This window comes from Rhineura floridana, chromosome 12 (assembly GCF_030035675.1).
Source record: "Rhineura floridana isolate rRhiFlo1 chromosome 12, rRhiFlo1.hap2, whole genome shotgun sequence".
Classification (NCBI taxonomy): domain Eukaryota; kingdom Metazoa; phylum Chordata; class Lepidosauria; order Squamata; family Rhineuridae; genus Rhineura; species Rhineura floridana.
The window spans coordinates 14,221,091-14,245,477 of record NC_084491.1 but is presented as its reverse complement, the minus strand read 5'-3'; the positions used below and the strand labels follow the sequence as shown (position 1 = coordinate 14,245,477).

General features: G+C 42.8%; 1 protein-coding gene and 1 pseudogene across 1 annotated transcript in view; both read left to right on the top strand.

Moving 5' to 3' along the window:
* LOXL2 (lysyl oxidase like 2) overlaps positions 1–24,387 on the top strand; it is a 124,892-nt gene that overhangs the window by 82,604 nt on the left and 17,901 nt on the right. Inside the window, exons 8-9 of the mRNA XM_061593529.1 lie at positions 6,319–6,486; positions 23,899–24,061. Of these exons, the coding sequence (XP_061449513.1) occupies positions 6,319–6,486; positions 23,899–24,061 (331 nt within the window). The remainder of the gene's footprint in view (positions 1–6,318; positions 6,487–23,898; positions 24,062–24,387) is intronic.
* LOC133368893 (5S ribosomal RNA) lies at positions 22,703–22,821 on the top strand (annotated as a pseudogene).

The window sequence follows — 24,387 nt, the reverse complement described above, 5'->3', positions numbered from 1 at the left end:
TTCAGAAGTATCTGCTTCCAGTTTTCATTAACCACAGTATAGCTTGTCATAGGTACCCTAAGCTGTGGTTATTGTTAAATATGGTTTGTTTAAACAAGCCAGCTTCATAACCCACTGATCACAGATGGTCAGTTTAGATAACACAACAAGCTGTGTTTAAGCCAAAGCAAAAACTTTCAAACTCCTTCTCGCCAAGTAAGAGAAGGGAGGCAGGAGTGAGCAGTCCTAAAACTTGCTACAGGTCATCTTTGTCATACTAAACTAGGGTTTAGTATGACGTCCATGCTTTCCCATTATGGGTGAAATCCAAAAGCCACAGTATCATAACAGCCTTATTGGGACCAACCAAAATGGCATAAAGTCTTGAGCAAGCTTTTGAGTTCTCCAGCAGTCTTCATCAGATAAGATGTCAACCCTTGCTGGATCGTCACCTTGTAGTGGTGAGTGGGTTTGTGTGTTCCGTTGAACCCTATGAGCGATGCCATCGGGAGTCATGTGCTCCCAGCAGGGTCACCCATGGCAGTAAGGTCAAGGAAGAGGAACCAGACAAAGAATGATCCAAGAATATCCTCAATGGCCAGAACAGGCGGAGGATAACAATGTGTATATTACAACAGCTGTGAAGGCGGATGAAGGCTGCAGAAGTAAAAGACTTCCAGTCGTCATAGTATCCATGCCATTGAATCAAAGCCATTTTCTGTCAAGATTGTGTGTTGATCGTTGTGCACTGATCTCCCCACATAAAACAAATTCACACACAGGCGTCTTCCAACCAAACCAAACCAAACGTTCCAGGGCAATCAGCGAATGGCAATGGGGCAGGACTGTGAAATCCGGAAGCCCTTAGTCATGGACCGGCACATGGGCGATGGATACAGACTCAGTCATCCTGGCTCATGGACCAAGACAGCTGAGTAGTTCGGCAGCTATATCCTCGACTGAACAGTCCTATTCAGGATCCACGCTGCTCACCCCATATAGGAAGGGGGGTAGAAAAAGTGACCTAAACATAGTCTGCCTCATCTCTCTCCCTGACTGGATTACCGCGTCCAGTAATCTTAGTGGTCGCAAAAGACAATTGAACTTTGGAACGTGGAATATACGAACATTGCTGGACAATACAGATAGTGAACATCCTGAACGCAGGACTGCTATCATCGCAAGGGAGTTGAGACATTTTAATATAGACATAGCAGCACTCCAAGAAACTCAAACAGCAGGAGAAAGACAACTGAAGGAAGAAAAAGGAGGCTATACCTTCTTCTGGAAAGGACTGCCTGAACAAGAATAACGAATACATGGAGTAGGCTTTGCTGTTAAAAATAATCTTGTCAGAAGTTCCTATTGGCATTAATGAATGACTCTCAACTCTCCGGGTTAAAACTTGCCAAAAAACAGCAGGCAACTATTCTAAGTGCTTATGCACCAACATTAGATGCTGATGAAGACATCAAGGAAAAACATTATAACCAACTGCACACCTCCTTATCAGAGATACCTAAGGAGGATAACATTATCCTCTTGGGCGATTTCAATGCAAGAGTTGGGTGTGATTTTGATTTATAGCCAGAAACCATTGGGAAAGGAGTTGGCAATAACAACCTGCATGGAATTCTACTTCTGACTAAATGTGCAGAGCATAATCTTGTTACTACAAACACACTCTTTCACCAGAAAAATAAATTTAAAACATCATGGAAGCACCCTCGGTCAAAACACCGGCATCTCCTGGATTACATAATTGTCCATGCCAGAGATCATCGTGATGTACTCCAGACTAGGGCCATGACAAGTGCTGATGACTGCTGGACAGATCACCGATTAATTCGATCTACTATGGCCATTAATATTGTTCCTCAATGTAGGCTCCAAGGAAGAAAACCAAGGCATAACATGAACATACATGCCCTTCAAGAACTTTCTTGCTTGAAAGCTTGCTTTCAAACAACTCTCAAGAAACATTTACTGATGGAACTCCCTTAAAATGTCGAGGAACACTGGATTAAACTGAAGACTTCCATTATTGCAGCATGTGAACAAACTATTGGATACCAAACTAAGAAACATCAGGATGGTTTGATGAGAATGATAGTGAGATTGAACATATCATCGGCAAGAAAAGGAAAGCCTTCCAGATATGGCAGAAAGACATTAACTATGCTGGTAAGAAAAAAATCTATGCCAGTGCAAAGGCTGAGGTCCAAAGAAGAGCTAGAGAACTTAGGAATGCCTGGTGGATGAAGAAAGCTCAAGAAATCCAGCACTTTGCAGATGCTCATGATGCACAGGGCTTTTTTAATGCCACAAAGGCCATCTATGGACCAACAAATTATGGTACAAATCGCTTACATTCAGTGGATGGTATCAAACTTCTTAAGGATAAAGAGACTCTTGTACTGCGCTGGCAAGAGCATTACCACAACCTCCTTAATCATAACTCTATTGTGGCTGGTGAGGTTTTCTCGCAAATTCCACAACAACAAATTAGAGACGAGCTTGCAGTATCCCCTAATTTGGATGAAGTCAGTAAAGCCATCAAACAAATGAAGAACAACAAAGCTAGTGGACCTGATGGGATTCCTGCTGAAGTCTTTAAAGAAGGTGGGCCTGGTCTTACACAACAACTTCATAAGCTCGTCAAAAAAATCTGGATGAGGGAGGAGATCCAGGAAGACTTTAGGGACGCCATAATTATCACCCTTTTTAAGAAGGGTGACAGAACAGATTGTGGGAACTATCAAGGTCTCTCTCTTCTTGCTACCGTAGGTAAAATCCTTGCAAGGATCCTCACAAATCACCTCCTACTGATCTCAGAGGATGTCCTCCCCGAATCTCAAAATGGTTTCTGCCCTTCCAGGGGGACAGTGGACATGATCTTCACTGCACGACAGCTTCAAGAAAAATGCCAGGGACAGAATCGACCTGTATATATGGCGTTTATCGATCTGACTAAGGCCTTTGATACTGTGAATCAAACTGCTCTCTGGGCCATCCTTCTGAAAACTGGATGCCCTGATAAATTTGTGAATATTTTGCGACTCCTTCATGACAACATGACAGCAACAATTTTGGAGAACAATGGCTTTCAGAGCGATCCATTCAGAGTTGGACCAGGCATAAAACAGGGATGTGTCATTGCTCCTACCTTATTTGCTATCTTCATTGCTATGATTGAGGGGAAACTTCCTACTGGTGTGGAAATCATATCGAACAGATGGAAAGCTTTTTAATCTCAGTAGTCTGAAAGCAAAAAGTAAGGCAATGTCAACCTCTGTTGTAGAACTTCAGTATGCTGATGATAATGTAGTCTCCGCACATTCAGAGAAAGATCTTCAAACTATCCTAAATGTCTTTGCAGAAGCATATGGAAAGCTTGGGCTCTCACTTAATATTTAAAAAACCAAAGTTCTTCATCAACAGGTGTGAACTAGTCACCCTGTAGCACCATCAATCCAGCTTAATGGTGTGATGCTAGAGAACATTCATCACTTCCCCTTGGCAGCCATCTCTTTGTAAAAGCTGACATTGATGCTGAAATTCAGCATCATCTGAGCTCTGCGAGTGCCACATTCTCCCGAATGAAATGTAGAGTGTTCCTGTAGAGTGTTCGAGGATCGGGATATTCGCAGAGAGACCGAAATGCATATTTATAAAGCCATTGTACTACTGACCTTACTGTACGCCTGTGAAACATGGACCATTTATAAACGCCACTCCCAACTTCTTGAAAGATTCCACCAACGCTGCCTCCAGAAAATTCTGCAAATTACTTGGGAAGACAGACGGACTAATGTTAGCATTTTGGAAGAAGCAAAGACTGCCAGTGTTGAAACAATGATCTTTCAACATCAGCTTCGCTGGACTGGCCATGTTGTTCGAATGCCTGATCACTGTCTTCCACTTTACTCCCAACTTAAGGATGGAAAATGGAATATTGGTGGACAGCAAAAGAAGTTTAAAGATGTTCTTAGTGAATCTAAAAAAATGTGACATGAGCATCGAGAACTGGGAAGTCTTGGCCAATGAACATCCCAAATGGAGGTTGGCTATTATCAAAGGTGCTATGGACTTCAAAAAAACACGAATACAGGGTGAACGGGAAAAACGAGCTAAGCATAAGTCATGTCAAACAAATCCTCATCGCGACCATCTTCCATCTGGAAACCTGTGTCCTCACTGTGGGAGGCTGTGTGTATCCAGAATTGGCCTCCACAGTCACTTAAGAACCCACTGCTAAAGACCTTATCTTGGAAGACAATCTTACTCGGCCACGAGTGATCGCCAATGAATGAATGATGAAGATGTCAAACAAATTGATAGAAGACAGGGAGAAAAAACATGTTTTTATACCCAAGGGTATAAAAATTATGTTTTTATAACCAAGGCTGCAGTTCTTAAGATGGAGCATAGGCAGAATCATCTGCCATAATTGAAATACAGAGCTCTTCATCCCTTGGCTTGTCATATCAGGACCCATAGCTCAACAGTAGAGCATGTGTTGTGCATGCAGAAGATCTCCAGTTAAAAGGAGATCTCAAAGAGCAGGAGAGCTTCCAAGGAGATTGTGCCCAAGACTTTCTGATCAGTATTCTCCTCTATGATTGGGTGTTCCACAGTTCATGTCATGCATTGATCAATTAACACCAAGAAAATATTTAGGCTTCTTTCCATTTTAGAAGCACAAAATAGTAGACCTGCAATCAAAAAGTGTATAGAACAGTGTATTTAAACTGTATTTAAAAGTGTATTTAAATTTTCGGCTATGTTTTTCCCCCAATTGAGGCTAATATTCCTGGGATACAACCTGTTTGTGTCAACTGTGTTGCTAAGGAAACACAAGGGATGTGCTGTATGTGGGAATGGGGAAGAAATTCAATTCAGTTTACATTAAAAGGCAAACTTACTCAATCTTCACTTTCCAAAACAATATGCAACTGAAACACAAACATCCTTTGAAATTTGCACTTCTCTGAATTTTGCAGTTTAGTTCCCCATCTAGGCATTGTGTACAAAAATGCATATACTAAAGGTAAAGTGTGCATAAAAATGCACATATAAGTGAAAATAAGATACAGGCAAAGTGGCTTTGCAAAAATGTGTATATTAGGCAAAATTGCATATAAAAATGTATATAAGGTGAAATGGAACTAAAATGCTAATGAATGTTCACAAGGACTTTTTTTTAAAAAAATGCAAGTATGGTAGCCATTTGAAAAAGTCTGGGAGGGTTAGCCCTCATTCTATGGTGTGAGATTCAACCTTCAGCAAACTACATATGTTCAAAAAATGTATTTGTCATTGCGCAGTAAAAGCTGGATCCAGTGCTTGGCAGGATGTGTGCACAGGCAGCTGGGGACCAATAACATGTGTGGGCCCTTCGAGTAGCTACTGCGCCTTCCACCCCTGCCCCAAGGTCAGGTTTGGACTACTACTTAAAACTTACTGAATACGTATTTGGTTTTAGTGAGGAGGTGCTTTTGCTCAACCCTTGATGTTCTGGCTCAGGATATTGGCTGGCGGCCAGTCCACTTGTGAGATTTGTATCCAGTCATTTGGCCAGGCTGTACTTGTTCCATTCACTTTAACATCTGTGTTCTTTTAGACTCAGAGAGCACAACATAGTTTAAGCAGCATCTTAGCCATTATTCAAGTTCTGCGTTTCATAAACTCTGCTGTGCTCAATCATAGTAGCATTAAAACTCTTCCCCCTATGATATACAATTTGAAATGACACTTAGGAAGTTGCCTTAGATGGAGTCAGATCATTGGTCCACCTAGTTCAGTGTTGCCTACGCTGACTGGCAACAGTTCTCCAGGGTTTCTGACAGGGAAACTTTCAGGCCTGGCGCCCCTGGGTGACCAGGTTGGGCCTTAGCTGTATTCCAAATGTGGCCGCACCATAGATTTATATAACATCATTATATTGGCAGTTTTATTTTCAATACCTTTCCTAATGATCCATAGCATGGAATTTGCCTTTTTTACAGCTGCTACACACTTCACTCTCCCTGCTTTTGATTCTCAGCAAAGTATTCAGAGGCATACCACCTCTTGCACTGGAGATAGTACATTGACATCATGATTAAAGCCATTGATGGCTTATGCTTATGAGTAAACATATATATTACACTATGAAATTCCTCTAATTCTAAGACCAATTACTTACTGATTTCAAATGCCTAATTTTCCATAAGCCGTGATGTCAGTAGGAAAGCTTCATAATGCATTTCGCTTCCCCATGCTGTATACATGGAATCAGAGTGGTTTATTGACATGTCACCACTTTTTAATTCTTTTTCTCTCTTTTATGATCTGCAGATACGTTTGAGTGGTGGCCGCACACCCTATGAAGGCCGAGTGGAAATCCTCCGGGAGCACAATGGTACACTCAAGTGGGGGACAGTCTGTAGTAACAAGTGGAGCACGGTAGAAGCCATGGTGGTCTGTCGCCAGCTAGGCCTTGGCTACGCTGCCCATGCCTTCCAGGTATGCCAATGACTCTTGGCTGGTTTCCCAGTGGGCCAAAGAAATAAGAGTGATATTTTCTAGGATGCAACATTATTCCCAACCTGCTACATGGAAACCACATTTTATTTTTCATTATTCATGTCTGTCTTCTGTATATCTTCCCAGGCTCCCTACTTTCACCATCTCTCTTTCATGTCACCATATTTCAACTTTATCCTCGCTGTCCTACCTTCTTTCCTATTCTCTTAAAAAATGAGGAGCAAAGATAAAATGTTACTTGTGCTCCTAGTGCAGGGATGAGAACCTGTGGCCTTCCAAAATTGGTAGGGATAGCTAATGCCCTGGAGGACAGAAACAAAATTCAAAGTGATCTTGATAGGCTGGAGCATTGGGCTGAAAACAACAGAATGAAATTTAACAGGGATAAGTGCAAAGTTCTACACCTAGAAAAAAGAAACCCAAGTGCACAGTTATAAGATGGGGGATCAATACTACATGCAAGAAGGATCTTGGAATTGTTGTTGATCACAAGCTGAATATGAACTAACAAGGCAATATGGCTACAAAAAAAGGCAAATGCTATTTTAGGCTGCATTAACTGAAATATAGGTTCCTCTTGAGGTAGCCTCGGTGGCATGGAGTGCCTTCTACCAACTTCAGTTGGTGGCCCAGCTGCGCCCGTATCTGGACAGGAATAACCTGGCTTCAGTTGTCCATGCTCTGGTAACCTCCAAGTTAGATTACTGCAATGCACTCTACGTGGGGCTGCCTTTGAAGACGGTTCAGAAACTGCAGCTTGTGCAAAATGTAGTAACAGGGACCAGACGGTCCGAACATATAAAACCAATTCTGGCCCACTTGCATTGGCTGCCTGTATGTTTCCGAGCTCGATTCAAGGTGCTGCTTTTAACCTATAAAGCCTTACACAGCTTGGGACCACAATACCTGATGGAACGCCTCTTTCGATACGAACACTATGCTCAACATCTAAGGCCCTCCTCTTGGTGCCTACTCTGAGGGAAGCTCGGAGGGTGGCAACAAGGGAGAGGGCCTTCTCAGTGGTGGCTCCCAAATTATGGAATGATCTTCATGACGAGGTGCACCTGGCACCATCACTGTTATCTTTTCAGCGCCAGGTCAAGACTTTCCTCTTCTCCCAGGCATTTTAGCATGTATTTTTAAATTGTTTTAAATTTTTTAAATTGTGTTTTAAATTGTTTTTAAAAGATGTGTTATAAATTTGTATATTTGTTTTTAATGTTTTTAGTTACTGTAAACTGCCCAGAGAGCTTTGGCTATGGGGCGGTATATAAATACAATCAATCAATCAATCAATCAATCAATCAATTAACGTGAAGTACTAGTTCCCCTCTATTTGGCACTGGTTAGGCCTCATCTTGAATACTGCTTCCAGTTCTGGACACCACACTTTAAAAAGGATGTAGACGAACTAGAATGGTTCAGAGGAGGGCAATGAGGATGATCAGGGAACTGAAAACAAAACCCTATGAGGAGAGACTGAAAGCACTCAACATGTTTAGCCTTGAGAAGACTGAGGGGAGATACGATAGCACTCTTCAGGTTCTTAAAAGGCTGCCACGCAAAGGAGGGTCAGGATCTCTTCTCGATCATCTCAGAATGCAGGGCACGGAATAATGGGCTCAAGTTACAGGAAGCCAGTTTTTGACTGGACATCAGGAAAAACTTCCTAACTGTTAGAGCAGTACAACAATAACCTAGGGAGGTGGTGGGCTGTCCAACACTAGAGGTATCCAAGAGGCAGCTGGAAAGGCCACCTGTCAGGTATACTTTAAGTTAGGTTCCTGCATTGAGCAGGGGGTTGAACTCTATGGCTTTATAGGCCCCTTCCAACTCTACTAGTCTAAGATTCTATGACTCCAACTCCTATCAGCCACAGTCAGCATGGCCAGTAGTTAGGGGTGATGGATCTGCTCCATGCATTGTGGAGCTCTTTATATGCATAGTGTAGCCATGTGGAGCTTCAGATTGTATTCAATATATACCAATAGCACAGTGTGTGGAAGTATCTTGTGCCATCAGTAGTCTCTGCATCATTGGTCTTCAGCTGGTGGTCAAGAACCAAAATTCACAGGCCAACTTAAGCTGGGTCATATATAAGGATCTCCACACAATGCATAAGCGTTAAGAACAGCCTTTTTGACCCATACCAAAAGTCCATCTGATCCAGTGTTCTGTTTCCATCAGTGACCATCCTGATGCTTCATAAGCGGAGCATGAAGATGATGACCTTCTTTTGTTGTTTGCCCCCAACATCTGATATTTGGCTGTCCCTATATAGGGTGGTTACATTATACCATGATGTTTAATAGCGGTCAGTAGACCTTATCCTCCAAGAACTTTTTAATTCCAGTAGCATAACCTGCAATCTTCCTTAACCTCTGCTTTCAAGGAATGCTTCCATCATTCCTTGTTTGTGATTCTCTGTTGTATCACAACTTCACTTGTGTTAAAAGTTAGCCAAACTAGGGAGGTCTCAAATTCTTTGCCCTTGTGACACCTTAAATGGGCCATGAAAGTGAGACATTCATCTATATTCAGATGATGCAATTCTTCTTTAAGAGCTTCTCCTACCCATGGGGGTTGGCTTTAAACTGCTGTGGGAGAGTTATTGTGTCTATATGGAATAAGCTATAGGGTCTGCAATATCCATGGAAAATTCTTTAAGTATTAAGCCAAGCAATTGTGATAGAAACTGAGCAGCATAATAGCTTTGCAGCAACAAGTAAAGTGCGATACAGAAATGAAAGAACCCCAAGAGAACATTTAAGATTAAATAATTTTCAACTAAGTAAGAGAAGCAGAACACCCATGTTTTAGGGAGTGTGTGGTTAGGAGGAGGGTGGGACCAAATCCACAGGCAGGCTGTACAGAGCTTGTCACAGATTTGTTAAAAGGACAGACCTGCCTTAGCAACCACATTGCCTGGAGTCTGTTCCCTGCTGGGCATGGATCTTCTTGATTAATCACCTTTATATCTCCACCCTTCCTCCAAGTTGCTCAAAGGTGGCATAAATGGGGTTTGTCCCATTTTATGTAGTGGCCATGCTACCCTCTTCTCAAACCCAGGCCTCATTTATGGATGATTGTTTACCCACCCACTTACTTTCTGAGATACTTTTTCAATGTTCTAAGTCCCCAGTTTCCAGGGCCAGTTAAGACAATCCATTTATAGTGTGATAAATCCACAGTCAGTTGTTGGTTCAGTACTCAGACATCTTTCCCTAAAGCATTTCTGCTTCAAGGGTGTTCATTTTGAGGGTCTGTTTGTACTTTATTTATTTATTTATTTATTTATTTATTTATTTATTACATTTATACCCCGCCTTTCTTTTCATGATAGAAACCCAAGGCGGCTTACACATGGTTCCCAGGTGGACTCCCATCCAGGCACTGACCAGAGCTGACCTTGTTTAGCTTCAGCAGGGAGCTGGCCTTATGTGCCTTCAGACCATAGCCTGGGACCAATATATTAGGAGGTTGGCCAAGCAACATGGGTAGTCTTGATCCACACTTCTGGGTTTCCTGCCAACGAGGAACTCGCATTACCCTTCTACAGGGAGCTGTCCAAGCTTTATCTGTATTTGCTTTTTGACCACAGTGGAACCATCCATGTTAGCTGAGCCTAAAAATTCCCATCACCCTTTTCCTTTCTGGATGGTGGAAGAGGGAGAGATGTTCCTTTTTTGTCTTTCCTCTTCCCAGAATTTTCTGCTGCAGGTGTGGGGAACCTTTCTGGCCAGTAGGCCAGAAGTGTATCTCCCCACCTCTGGTGGGCCACATCTAGGGGCCCATCGACCTGTCAGTCATCTGATGTCACTATGATGTCAGATGACTGCACTTTGAATCCCCAATTGTGGGTGTGGCTTGCCCAAAAATCCTCCTGGACCAAATGGGGAGGACTGGTGGACCAACTTTGGCCCATGGGCCAGAGGTTCCCTACCCATCTTCTACTGGAAGACCTAAAATTCTTGAGCCTTGTAACACTTAAATGGGCCCTGAAAGCTAGATCTTCTTCTAGGCAACACCCAAATTATCCAGATCTTCCTCTTTCTGTCTATAAAAAAAATGTGTTGACTTTAAACCACGATTGGAGAGTTGTTTGTGATTGACTGTATGGAATAAGCTCTGCTAAGTAGAAAAGCAGGAGTACAACACAGCAGGTTTGGGTACCTACTGGTGATTAATTCTGTTGATGAGGAGGGTTCCAGCTTGCCACTTGCAGCTTCATTTCAGAAGATCAGCTGGAGCTTTTCTCACCAGTGGATCTAGTTATGAGTAACCACTCCGTTCTGCTGCTTCACATGAACACATCTGGAGGGAGGTGTTTAAAAAGCTTCCTACCCAACAAATTTGCTTCAGCCCTTTTCATGGAGAAGATCCTACACCCAGATATTGTTCAAATATAGTGCAGAATGTTGCTGGGAAGTGAGTTCTTCTTTGATGAGGAACTCACTGTTCCACAACAGTACTCATAAGTGGAGCTCTACTCAATGGCTCCACCTGTGATGTGCTGCAAACTGCACCAACTGTTCCTGGGACATTTCCCCAAGAAATAAGTTGGTGAAAACACACATCTTCATTGTCAAGGCCAGAGGAGGTGGCAGCAGGGGAACATTTGTGACAGTCTACCATGTGTGCATCTTAGAACTTGAGCTGGAAAGCTTCACCTTAGAGATTTGGTTTATTTTCTTGTGTGGCTGCCAATTTCTGGTTCAAGAGTTCAAGGCAAATACATCAGTTGAACACCATCCTTTCTGATCTCTCAGCTGTGTTGACAGAAGTAGGGGTAATGCTATTTGATGTGGGGCACTTTCCTGTGGCTGGGGCTACCGATATTTGAAATAGAAAAGACCCTTGTGTTGCTCCAGGCTGCACCCCTTGATTGCGGTATATAGCAACTCTTATGTGTGGAACAGGGTCCCCCCCCAATGTGTGTGTGTGTGTGTGTGTGCGCGCGTGCTCGCGTGCGCAGCTGTGCAAGGGGGCCTTTGGCAATGAGATTAACTAGACGGTGTGTTACCGCAGAAGCAATGGTACATACAGTTCATTCATCCTTCAGAAATATACTTCTTGTGCAGGATCCAAGACAGAGGAACATAGAAACATAGGAAACTGCCTTATACTGAGCCGCACCATTAGTCCATCTACCTCAGAATTGTCTGCACTGACTGGCATCAGTTCTCCAGGGTTTCAGACAGAAGTATCTCCCAGCCCCATCTGAAGATGCCACATCACAATAGTCAGTACTAATCTGAGATCCTTCTTGCATGATACTTATACCACATGGGTGTAGGTAAGTGGCAGAGCACATGTTTCCGTGCAGAAGGTTCCAGGTTCAAATCCCCAGCACCTGCAGATAGGGCTGGGAGAGTCTAAAACCCAGAGAGCTACTGCCACTCAGTGTAGCTGCATACTGAGCTATTGTTAAGGCAGTTTCCTATGTTGTAAATGCAGGAGAGAATGTGGACAAACAATCAAATGTAGAAAAAAAGACTATTTCAGCCTCATGTGAAAATGCTTTTATTCTGATTATTGAGAGCATGAAGATAGACATGAAATTTTAACAGCAATCACAGTGAGTCCTTTACCAGTGGCTTCACAATGTGCCTTATGTATACATGCCAGCAAGTCCAATGCTGGTTCAGCTGTCAGTCTTCACACTGATGGACAAATCTGTCGATTTCTATTCTCTCAGTTTCACATTTTTCCTATCTTTCCATTCTCCACATTTTTGCAGTAATTTGTGACTAAAAAAGCTCATGAAAATTTGTCAACATTTTAGTGCAAATTTCTCCTAATAAACACATTTTTGTATGCAGTTTTGTGTAATATACCTATTCTTACAAGCAATTTCCCCCAATGTAATTATTTTCACTGTATGCATTTATATGCACACTTTACCCCAAAATATGCATTAATGTACACATTACTCAGCTTGAGTTTTACAATGTAAAATTCAGAGAAATGCAAATTTCAAATAATGGCTGGGATTTGGTTCATGTATTGTTTTGGAAAGTGTGAATTAGGTAAGTTCACCTTTAAATGCGAACTGAATCAAATTTCTCCCCCATCCATACTTCACACAAACACATGCACCCCTCTCTCCTGCATGTTTCAGTAAGATTACTCACTTACTTACTTACTTACTTATTACTTACTTACTTACTGCCCCATAGCCAAAGCTCTCTGGGCGGTTTTAGAAAAATTAAAAACATTGAACATTAAAACAAATATACAATTTTTAAAAAACATACGAAGTTTAAAACCATGAAGCACAGATAAACAAGGTAAAAGACCTGGGGTCAGAGCTCAGCACATGCTGTTAGAATGCCTAGGAGAAAAGGAAAGTCTTGATCTGGTGCCGAAAAGATAACAATGTTGACACCAAGCGAACTTCATTGGGGAGATCATTCCATTATTTGCGGGCCATCACTGAGAAGGCCCTCTCCCTTGTTGCCACCCTCCAAACTTCCCTTGGAGTAGGCACCGGGAGGAGGACCTTTGATGTTGAGCATAGTGTACGGGTGGGTTTGTGTCAGGAGTGGCATTTCGTTAGATATTGTGGTCCCAAGCCGTCTAAGACTTTATAGGTTACCAGCACCTTGAATTGGGCTCAGAAACATACAGGCAGCCAATGCAAGCGGGCCAGAATCAGTTTTATATGTTCGAACTGTCTGGTCCCTGTTACCAATCTGGCTGCTGCATTTTGCACAAGCTGCAGTTTCCGAACCGTCTTCAAAGGCAGCCCCACGTAGAGTGCATTGCAGTTACCAGAGCATGGACAACTGAAGCCAGGTTATCCCTGTCCAGATAGGGGCGTAGCTAGGCCACCAAACGAAGTTGATAGAAGGCACTCCGTGCCACCAAGGCTACATCAAGTGACAGAGATGGTTCTAGGAGAACCTCCAAACTATGAACCTGCTCTGTCGGGGGGGGGTGCAACCCCATCCAGAACAGGTTGGACATTCACCATCCAGTTAGAAGAACCACCCACTAACAGCATCTAAGTCTTGTCTGGATTGAGCCTCAGTTTATTAGCCCTCATCCAGTCCATTGTCGCAGCCAGGCACCGGTTCAACACATTGACAGCCTCACCTGAAGAAAATGAAAAGAAGTAGAGCTGCGTGTCATCAGCGTACTGATGGCAACACACTCCAAAACTCCGGATGACTACACCCAATGGTTTCATGTAGATGTTAAACAGCATGAGGGATGGAACTGACCCCTGCGGAACCCCATACTGGAGAATCCACGGGGCCGAGCAGTGTTCCCCAAACACTACGTTCTGGAATCGACCCACCAAGTAGGAGCGGAACCACTGCCATGCAGTACTTCCCACTCCCAACTCAGCCAGTCATCCTAGAAGGATACCATGGTCGATGGTATTGAAAGCCACTGAAAGATCAAGGAGAATCAACAGAGTCACACTTCCCCTGTCTCTCTCCCGACAAAGGTCATCCTACAGGGCGACCAAGGCTGTTTCCATGCCAAAACCAGGCCTGAAACCTGACTGAAATGGATTCAGATAATCAGTCTCATCCAAGACTGTCTGGAGCTGGCCTGCAACCACTCGTTCCAGGACCTTGCTCAGGAATGGAACATTTCCCACCAGCCTATAGTTATTAAGATTTTCCAGGTCCAGGGAAGATTTCTTCAGGGGTGTTCTCACTGCTGCCTCTTTCAGGGGGCTTGGGACCACTCCCTCTTGCAGAGAGGCATTAATCACTTCCCTGGCCCAGCCGGCTGTTCCATCCCTGCTAGCTTTTATTAGCCACGAAGGGCAAGGATCCAGCACAGAAGTGGTTGCATAAACCTTCCCAAGCACCTTGTCAACGTCCTCAAGCTGTACCAACTGAAACTCATCCAAGAAATCAGGACAAGACTGTGCTCTGGATATCTCACTTGATTCACCTGCTATAACACTGGAGTCTAAGTCCTGGCGGATGCCTAATATTTTATCCTGGAAGTGCCTAGCAAATTCATTACAGCGGGCCTCAGAGGGTTCTACCATGTCCTTGGGGCCAGCATGTAATAGCCCCCAGACAACTCTGAAGAGCTCCACTGGGCGGCAAATTGATGATTTAATAGTGGCAGCAAAATATTCATAGAATCATAGAATAGTGGAGTTGGAAGGGGCCTATAAGGCCATCAAGTCCAACCCCCTGCTCAATGCAGGTATCCAAATCAAAGCATTCCCGACAGATGGCTGTCCAGCTGCCTCTTGAACGCCTCCAGTGTCAGAGAACCCACTACCTCTCTAGGTAATTGCTTCCATTGTCGTATGGCTCTAACAGTTAGGAAGTTTTTCCTGTCGTTCAGTCAAAATCTGGCTTCCTGCAATTGAGCCCATTATTCCGTGACCTGCACTCTGGGACAATCGAGAAGAGATCCCGGCCCTCCTCTATGTGACATCCTTTCATCTCCCCTCAGTCATCTCTTCTCAAGGCTAAACATGCCCAGTTCTTTCAGTCTCTCCTCATAGGGCTTTGTTTCCAGTCCCCTGATCATCCTTGTTGCCCTCCTCTGAACCTGTTTCAGTTTGTCTGCATCCTTCTTGAAGTGCGGAGACCAGAACTGGATGCAGTATTCGAGATGAGGCCTAACCAGTGCTGAATAGAGGGGAACTAATACGTCACGTGATTTGGAAATTATACTTCTGTTAATGCAGCCTAATATAGCATTTGCCTTTTTTGCAGCCACATCACACTTTTGGCTCATATTCAGCTTGTGATCAACGATAATTCCAAGATCCTTCTCACATGTTGTATTGCTGAGCCAAGTATCCCACATCTTATAGCTGTGCATTTGGTTTCTTTTTCCTAAGTGTAGAACTTTGCATTTATCCCTGTTGAATTGCATTCTGTTGTTTTCAGCCCAATGCTTCAGCCTATCAAGGTTTCTTTGAATTTTGTTTCTGTCTTCCACGGTATTAGCTATGCCCCCCAATCTTGTATCATCTGCAGATTTGATAACCATGCTCTGTACCTCCTCATCCAAGTCGTTAATAAAAATGTTAAAGAGCACTGGGCCCAGGACCGAGCCCTATGGTACCCCACTCGTTACTTCTGCCCAGTTTGGGAAAGAACCATTGATAAGCACTTTTTTAGTACGAATCTTGTTTTTTATTCTGTCTTTGCTGCCCCTGAATACAACTTACTATAGGCACTTATCAGTATTTGATTGCATCCACCAAGAGTTTGTCTCCATCTGCACTCAAGCCTTCTCCTCCTCTTCATCACTCTCAGCTCTGGGGTGTACCATGGAGCCGTACAAGCTCTACACAGGAGAGGGCACTCAGGAGCAATCATGTCAACTGCATGGGTGATTTTCTGTATTCCACAGGTCAACTAGGGTTTTGACAGGAGCCCCAACCCTATCAGCGGGAAAACTTCCCAGAGCCCTTTGGAAACCATCTGGATCCATTAGTCTCTGGGGGCAGACCATCTTAATAGGTCCCCCACCCTTGCAGAGGGGAAAAGCTGCTGTAAGTCTAAACTTCAGCAAGCTGTGACCTGTCCATGACAAAGGGACTGATGTAAGGCCCCCCACTTTCAGATCATCATCTCCATGTCCAGTTACAAAAACCAAGTCTAGAGTATGCCCCTCTACATGTGTTGGGCCAGTGGCATATTGGGACAGTCCCATGGCTGTCATGGAGACCATGAAACCCACCCCAGTTAAGGCGGCCTTGGCATGAATGTTGACATCTCCCAGAACCAACAGTCTGGGGGATCTCAGCAGTACACCTGAGACCACCTCCGTCAGCTCAGCTAGGGAGTCTGTTGGGCATTTGGGTAGGCGGTACACCAACAGAATCCCCAGTCTGTCCTGCTGACCCAACACAAGGTGCAACCACTCCAGACCAGTAGTCACATGGACAGGGTGCTTGCAGAGGGAGATGGAGCTTCTATAGACCACAGCAACACCCCTCCCCAACCCTCAGGTGTGCCCTGATGATGAACCAGGTACCCTGGTGGGCAGAGCTGGGAGAGACTGACTCCTCCCTGCTCACCCACCCAGGTCTCAGTTATACATGCCAGATCGGCTGCCTCATCCACAATTAAATTGTGAATGAGGGAGAACTTATTATGCACCTATCTGGCATTTAGCAGCATCTGGAGGCCTGAGAGCTGGCTGATAGGGCAACCAACAGACCTGCGGGTGTAGGGAGGACAGGAACAAGACACAACCATTAACTGCCTGGGCCGCATTCCTGTTACCTGGGAAGTCCTCACAACGCTGTATCTCCCTCTACCCATCACTACACTAATTGGGGACCCCTCAAGTCTCCCTACTTGGCTCTGAGTCCTCTCTCCCAGGCATATAACTCAAAACCCACAAGTCCCGCCAAAGCCAGGCAATCTACAGAGCAAAAGTCCGACAGGTTGAGGACGGTAGTGGTAGCCTAGCAGCAGCAACAGCAGCAAGCCAGCAAACAAGCAGGCAGGCAAGCAGGAGGCAGCTTTCCCTCTTCCGTGGGTGATGGTGGTCCCCTTCCTCCTACATAAGTTCCCTTGTTGCACGCAAGTGGCTGAGCCTGTGGTGGTGGCCGCCCCAGCAGCCGAACCGCAGCGGCCAGCAACCCCCAGCCCATGCAGAGAGACACCTGTAGAGCCAGCGGTGGCACACCCCTTTCGCCCTGCCTGGCCTAGGCTCCTCCCTGATGGCTGCAGGACACAGGGATGGCCCGGGGCGGGAAAATACCGCCCGGTCATGGCATTATAAACCATTAAGTTAAAAGCAAATCTAAAAAACTCAGAAACATTTCAATTCAAAAATATCTTCAACCAAACAGGAGGCTTGAAAAAGAAAAGAATGTTAAGAAATAAGTGGGGTGTGTATTCATGTGTGTGTGTATGTGCAAAACTAAAGAAAAAGAAAGGTATCCTAGCAGGAGTTTATATTTTAAAAAATAAATAATGTTTTAAAAACTGCTCCAAGGTTCTCACAGTCAACAGGTGCCCTTCACAATTGGCTTCTCCCTACTCAAAAACTGAACCATACTGAAAACTTCACTCCTGGAACAGGAAAAAATAATTTTTGTATTGCATGATGGGTGTTTTCAAAACAGCCCACTTGCTCTTAAAATGTTCTTCCTCTCTTCATCCTGGATTTCAAGTGCAGAGATTTTTGAAGCTGCACTGAATATTCAGCTCTGAAGTGATCCTTCCACACACTGGTTGGTGCAGTATTAATCTTTGTAGGATCTCACTGTAGCTTTGAACTGTTTCCAATACAGACAGCTTTGGTAGACCCTGTTGACTTTACAAAACCCTGATCCCTCCAGAACCAAAATCTTAATCCTGTCTCCATGGTATTAGCCTTAAAAGTGCATCTTGGCTACAGAATGGCCTTTTTGTTATCCTTCCAAACAACAGATGTAATTTATTCAATGGGCAACAATGCTATTGTGGCAGCACTTCTGACTCAAAACAGATCAAGCGGATAAATTAATAGATGAGTTGTGTTTTGCAGGGTAGCGCTGGGAATTCAAAGCTTGACCACTCAATAGCTACAACCAGTCCAAAATCAGTGCATTTGCAATAAATTGCATCATCAAACTACCAGATGGCGAAAAGGAGAAGCCATGATAGTTGGACTAACCCTCAAGAACTGTCTATTGTATTTTCCAGCCTTTCCGCTCATTTGATAGACAGGTGTTATAGGACCAGACTAGCCCCCGGCTATGGATGAGGATTATGTGATAAAAATTTTTTAGGTCCATTAATTTCTTTTTTTTTTACAATAATTTTTATTCAAATTTTCATAAAACATACAAAACAAAATCATAAAACATTCAAAGACAAAAAACAAAACAAAACAAAAATGATTAAACAAAAAAAATAAAATGTTGACTTCCCATTTGTCGCAGATCAAATCAGTTATAGGTCTACAATATATAACAATCCTGTCTCTTAAATTATATTATAAAATCACTTTCCTCCAGTAGTTATCTTAATTAATCATCAAATCTCATAAACATTACTTTATTCTTTCCACAAAAAGTCAGAGAGGTTTCAATTCTTTAAGAAATATATCTATCAATTTTTCTCCAAATAAACATGTCGATTAATCCATCTCGTTAATAATAGTAATCATCTTATTGTCATAACCATAGTCCAAATAAACATATCGATTAATCCATCTCATCAAAATCTGTTAGGTCCAATAATTTCAATAGCCATTATTCCATTATCCCTATTAATTCCATCTTCCATCTTCAATAGTCCTGTTAAATCCAGTAATTTCAGTGTCCAATCTTCCATTATCAGTATTCCATAATAATCCTGCTGTCATAGCCATAGTCATATAATAAGAGTCTGATGGGAATTTCCTCTATCCCAAATATTTTCTTGCCATCAATTCTGAATAAGTTGCTGAAATATTGTTGTAAAGTCATATCTGTGTTCTTCTTTTTTACAAAATGCACTGGCTCATCTCTTGAGAGTTTTTCCATTGTCACATGGCTGCAGTTAATTCCATAGATTTTCTCTATATCAAGCTCCATCACGTCATTCCAGTCCAGAAGATTATCCAAGCCATTGATAACTTTATCTCTAATATCTTCATTAATTTCTTCAGAGATAACGTTAAATTCCAAACAGTAGATTTTATTTCTAATATCCATAAACTCCAGATCTTTTTCCAATTCCACATTTGTTCCAATCTCCAGGGCTTGTATCTTCCATTTATTTTTTCTTTTCTCATCTCTGATCTCATTCTCCTCTCTCACAGGATCCCCTATTTCTTTAAGCTCCTGCATCATTTTGCTCAGTTCAATTTTCAGCTCCTTACTGCCCCGTCGCAGGGTTTGTTTCGTTATCTCAATCTCATCCATTATTTTCTGAAACATTACTTCCAGATTCTCAGCCACTTTCTTGATTGCCATTTTTAAAACCACGAAAACAAAACAAAACAAAAATAAAGAAGAACCACTGCTTATTTCAGCAACAATTGGGTTAATATTCCAGGCTTGATGACATCACAGTATAAACAGAACAGCCTGCCTTATCTCTCTATGTTCAAGAATACAAAACAAATTTAGTTCCCAGCATCAAAACAGTTAGTGGCGTCGTGAAGAAGCAGATTCGTCAAAATAAAATAGACCAAAAAGAGAATAGTCCCAGACAATATAATGTTCCTCGGAATAGAAATCCCTCTTCTGTTTATATCTTTAGAATGCACTTCCAGGACAGCTTTTTGCAATAGAAACAGAGATAAGCTGTTAATTTCGTGAATAACAGAGAAGAGTTATAGCTCACCCAGAAGTTCTTTAAAGCTGATTCATTTGACAAATCTCTTTTTGCTGCAACAATTTAAACCAAGTAAAAAAAATAATAGAAAGAAGGGTGCTTGCCTGTTAGTCCGTTTTCTCTTTGAAGAAAAGATAAACGTATCGCATTAATCAGATAGAGCTTGTTCGGAAGTCCGTCCGGCATTGCTGGCTGGACCTTTCTCATAAATTAATGAAATCCAGTCCTCCCAACAAAAACAGGCTTTTGAGGTTGATCTCTACGTTTCTCCCTGCCCGGGAGAAATTTCATCAGTCAAAAAAAAAATGTTCTGACAGATTTATATCTGAATAAGCTTCTTTTGAGGCGGGAGCCCGTCTCAAAAGCAGGCACAAGCGAAGTCACCCTTCCCGGAAGTCTAGGTCCATTAATTTCAATGGGTCTGGCTAATTTAGGTCCATGAATTTCAGTGAGTTTTCTCTGAAACAGAAGAAGAGATAGCTGTAGCTCGATACAAGCCTGAAATCTTACCAAAGTGCCTTACAAGTAATATTCAATCATATATTTTAAAAATGCAATAAACAATATTAATATATTAAAAACTCACCAGCATCCTTCCTACAGGGCAGCTGAGAGCAGATCACTTTTTTAGGGATGTGGGGGAGACAGAGTCCAGCTGGAGTAGGCCCTGAGGCCTGCTTGAGGAATTCATTCAGTGGGGATTCCAATATTAAGCAACAGGCCACATACTGGACTAATGTGCAGATCAGACTGCAGTCATCCTTCCAATATTGCACTTCTCTGAATTTTGTATTGCAGTTCTTGGCTCCGAAAAGTAACAAAATGCATACTTCGAGGGGAAAAAATACTTTTAGAAGTGCATGTTGTGTGAAAGAATAGTTAAAATACAATTTTCTGTCCAGTTATTTTTTAAAAAAACACTACAAATTACTGCCAAACAGAATGCAGAGAGTTTCTAAATGAACCCATGCAAAGCTGGCATGGACCAGAAAGAGACATTCTTCGATACGTCCATTCCTACCTGTATCTCCAAATCGTTATGTTTCCCATGGCCAGTCCAAAACAATGTTGCTTCTCCAACTATATTATAACTTTGTACATAGATTTGGTTGACTATCAGCTCCATGTCCTTGCCTTCCCATTGACTAAGCTGCTATAATGCCACTGATCACAAACATTCCAAGTGACAAGAAGGAAGGGCCAGTCATGGAATGCTGACTATCAGTGCTGTTATTGTGTGGGAAGTGAAAGACCTAGCTTGCCTGGTGGAAAGAAAAACTCATGCAAGGAGCAGGAGGGTCTCTGTGATTGGCAGAACATAAAGGTTTTGTGGAAGGCTGAGGGCTAGGAAAGTGGGGGCTATGTGGAGTTGAATTTCATACATTGATTCAAAATAACTACATTCCCCCCCCCCCCAAAATAGAGCAAATAATGTTCTCGTCACTACCAAGTGGGCATGGACCAAGTTTTCCATACAGTGCTTTTGTTTCTCTGGCTATTTGTACAGTAGTGGTCAGCCCTGTACTTTTTGGCAGGGCAGCTACTTGATGAAAAAATCCATTCAGACTCAGCCCATTCAATGAGCTTGAAAAGCTGATGAGCCATTTGATTTGCTGTTTACTGAGCTGTTGCATGTTTTCCAGCGCATGTGCCAGGCCTCAATTACTCAGCGAGTTCAAGGAGATAGCATTTTAATTTGTTCATAATTCAGTTAATTCCTCTTGAGCAAATGCCAGTGGTCCAGGATGCAGCTGCTAAATAGTTGCTTCTCACTGGATGTAGTGTAGGGCAGTCATTAAGAGACTGACAGCTTAACTTTAAAGTCCATGACTTAAGAACATGAGGGCCTAAGAGCGCACTGGATCAAGCCAATGGCCCATCTAGCCCAGTATTCTGTTCTCACAGTGGCCAACCAGATGCCTACAGGTAGCCAAGAAGTGGCAACATCCTGCAAGCTGCCGTTTATTAATGGTGCTGAGAATTGTAGCTCTGTGAGGGGTAAACTACAGTGTCCAGGATTCTTTGGGGGAAGCCATGTAATTCGTTAGGGGAAGCCACACCATTACATGTATGGTGTGTATGCAGCCAGAGTCTAGGTGAACACAATGTGCAATGCAACACATCATTGTGTTGTTCCCCTCCCCTGTGGCTGACAGCCAGTGATGTGATGAGAGGGTAGGACAATGCACAGCATGATGGCATCACATCATGTATTGTGTCTACCTAGAGGCCTAGACACTGTGAGTACAGGAACAGATCTCAGCTATGAACTGGGGAGCCTTTACTTGAAAAGTTTCTCCCACAAACATTAAGTAGGCTTAAGCATTCCTCTTTCTTTCAGCCTCAGCTGAGACATGGAGGTGATAATACTGGCCTACCTTACAAGGTACAATAGATGCAGAACTCTGAACACTTAAGAAGTGCAATAAACAATAGTAATAAGTAGACTGGAACTGAGGTTCCCAAACTGCGGTCCATGGACCACCAGTGGTTCACAAGCTTCATTCAGATGGTCCGTGGTATATCTACATTAAATATTTATAATGATTTATAAATTTTTATTTCTTGTATTGTATTACAATATTAATTCCACGGAATGCAAATCATAGTGCAATAAAATATAATATAAAAGAAATAAAAAGCAATTAAAATGCAATTAGAATTCATATATCTAGCACAGCGCATTACACTGGCTACAACAGGCAGAAAAATCATTAAGTGGTCCACCAAGACCCTCAGCAATTTTCAAGTGGTCAATGGGGAAAAAAGGTTTGGGAACCGCTGGTCTGGACCGGACCAAATGGATAGCTGCAAACAAAGAGCACTATTTGTCAGATTCAGACTGACTACAGACACTGGGAATCCCCTGTAAGGAATGACAGGGCAGAGAGATGCAACCAGTCTGTGGACTTCTTTTAATTGTATTTAAACTTGTGAGGACCTGTGGCCATACTACTCTGAACACGCCTGATCTTGTTTGATCTCGGAAGCTAAGCAGGGTCAGGCCTGGTTTGTATTTGGATGGGAGACCACGTGGGAATATCGGGTGCCATAGGCTTAGAGGAAGGCAATGCTAAACCACCTCTGAATACCTCTTACCATGAAAACCCTATGAATATATATAATTTTTAAAAATCATAGGGTCACCATAAGTTGTAATCAAAGGCATATAACAACAAACTTGTGAGGAGGGCAGGAATTTATACACTCACCACTAGGGGATAGCTACAGGATTGTATTAATTATTGTATTAATATGCTCCTGAGGGTGCTTCCACACAGCAGTTTTTATGAACTTGGTGTTGCTCATGCATGCAAGTTTTGCACAGCATCCATACGACCATGTTCTTATCAAAATGTCATTCTGCATTGTTTCCCTCTTTAATCTAGATTTATGATTTCCACTGAAAACCTGATGAGTAGAAAATCTTATTGAAGCAGTAAATCAGGATTAAACAGATGGGGAGGGGGGAATGCAGGATGACATTTTGATGAGAACCACGTTGTGCGGATGCTGGGAAAAACTGCATCAAGTCTGTACTAAATTGCTGTGAGGGAGCACTCTGAATGGACTGTACAAAAAGAAAACACTACCCAATTAACTATAGCAGTTCAACTGGCCAAAAGAATGAAAAGCGTTGACCTAAAAAGACTAGGCATATAAAATAGGCTTACGTGCTGACCAGTGTTGTTATTAACAATGGAAATGCTGGATGGAACCAGGATGAGTCTCAAGAAGTTTGATTCATGGATTTTGGCCATGTAGCCTTAGGCTGGATTGTACTGTTGAGTTTGAATTTTGAAGCCCCTCTGGTTGTAGAGGAATAGTACAAAAACCATAGGAGCAGTGCGATACATACAGTGGAACAAAGTGTTTCATGAATTAAGTGTTTCTGAAAAGCCTCCATTTGGCCTTCAAGAAGAAAAGTGTGCAAACTGGTAATTTGAAGCTGCCTACAGCCTTTTCAAGTGCCCTGTGCAAAGTTGATTGGTCTTGCGGGGGGGGGGCAGAAAAGCAAAACCAAACAGTTCCCTGGACCTGCCATTACTTTCTGTATTATTTTCTTTGTTTTATATCAGATGGGTTATTATTATGTGCACTAAATTCCCTTTCCCATTGCTATGCTTCCTACTAGGAAACGTGGTACTGGTATGGAGAGGTCAGTGCCAACAATGTCGTCATGAGCGGGGTGAAATGTTCTGGGACAGAGATGGCCCTGTCACATTGCCGGCATGATAATCATGTAACCTGTCCCAGAGGAGGCGGGCGCTATGCAGCTGGCGTTTCCTGCACAGAGAGTGAGTTGTTAAGACTTCCTTTTCTAGGTGCTAGAAAAATAACCCTCAACATTTTGCTGCCCTGGTTTTTTGGGGAGGGTGGGGATGGCTACTATTTTACACACACACACACACACAGGGTGGTATTCAGTGCTAGTCTTACATAGAGTAGACCCACTGAAGTTAATGGAAATGGCTAACTTAGATTCATTAATTTCAATGGTTCTACCCTGAGTAGACATTAGCTGAATACCACCCTGTGTGCTTGAACTGCACTGCATCTAGTCCTTTGTGGAGAAAGAAAACGGCGGATGGACTGGACCAGCAGGGCACTCTAGCGTATGGTG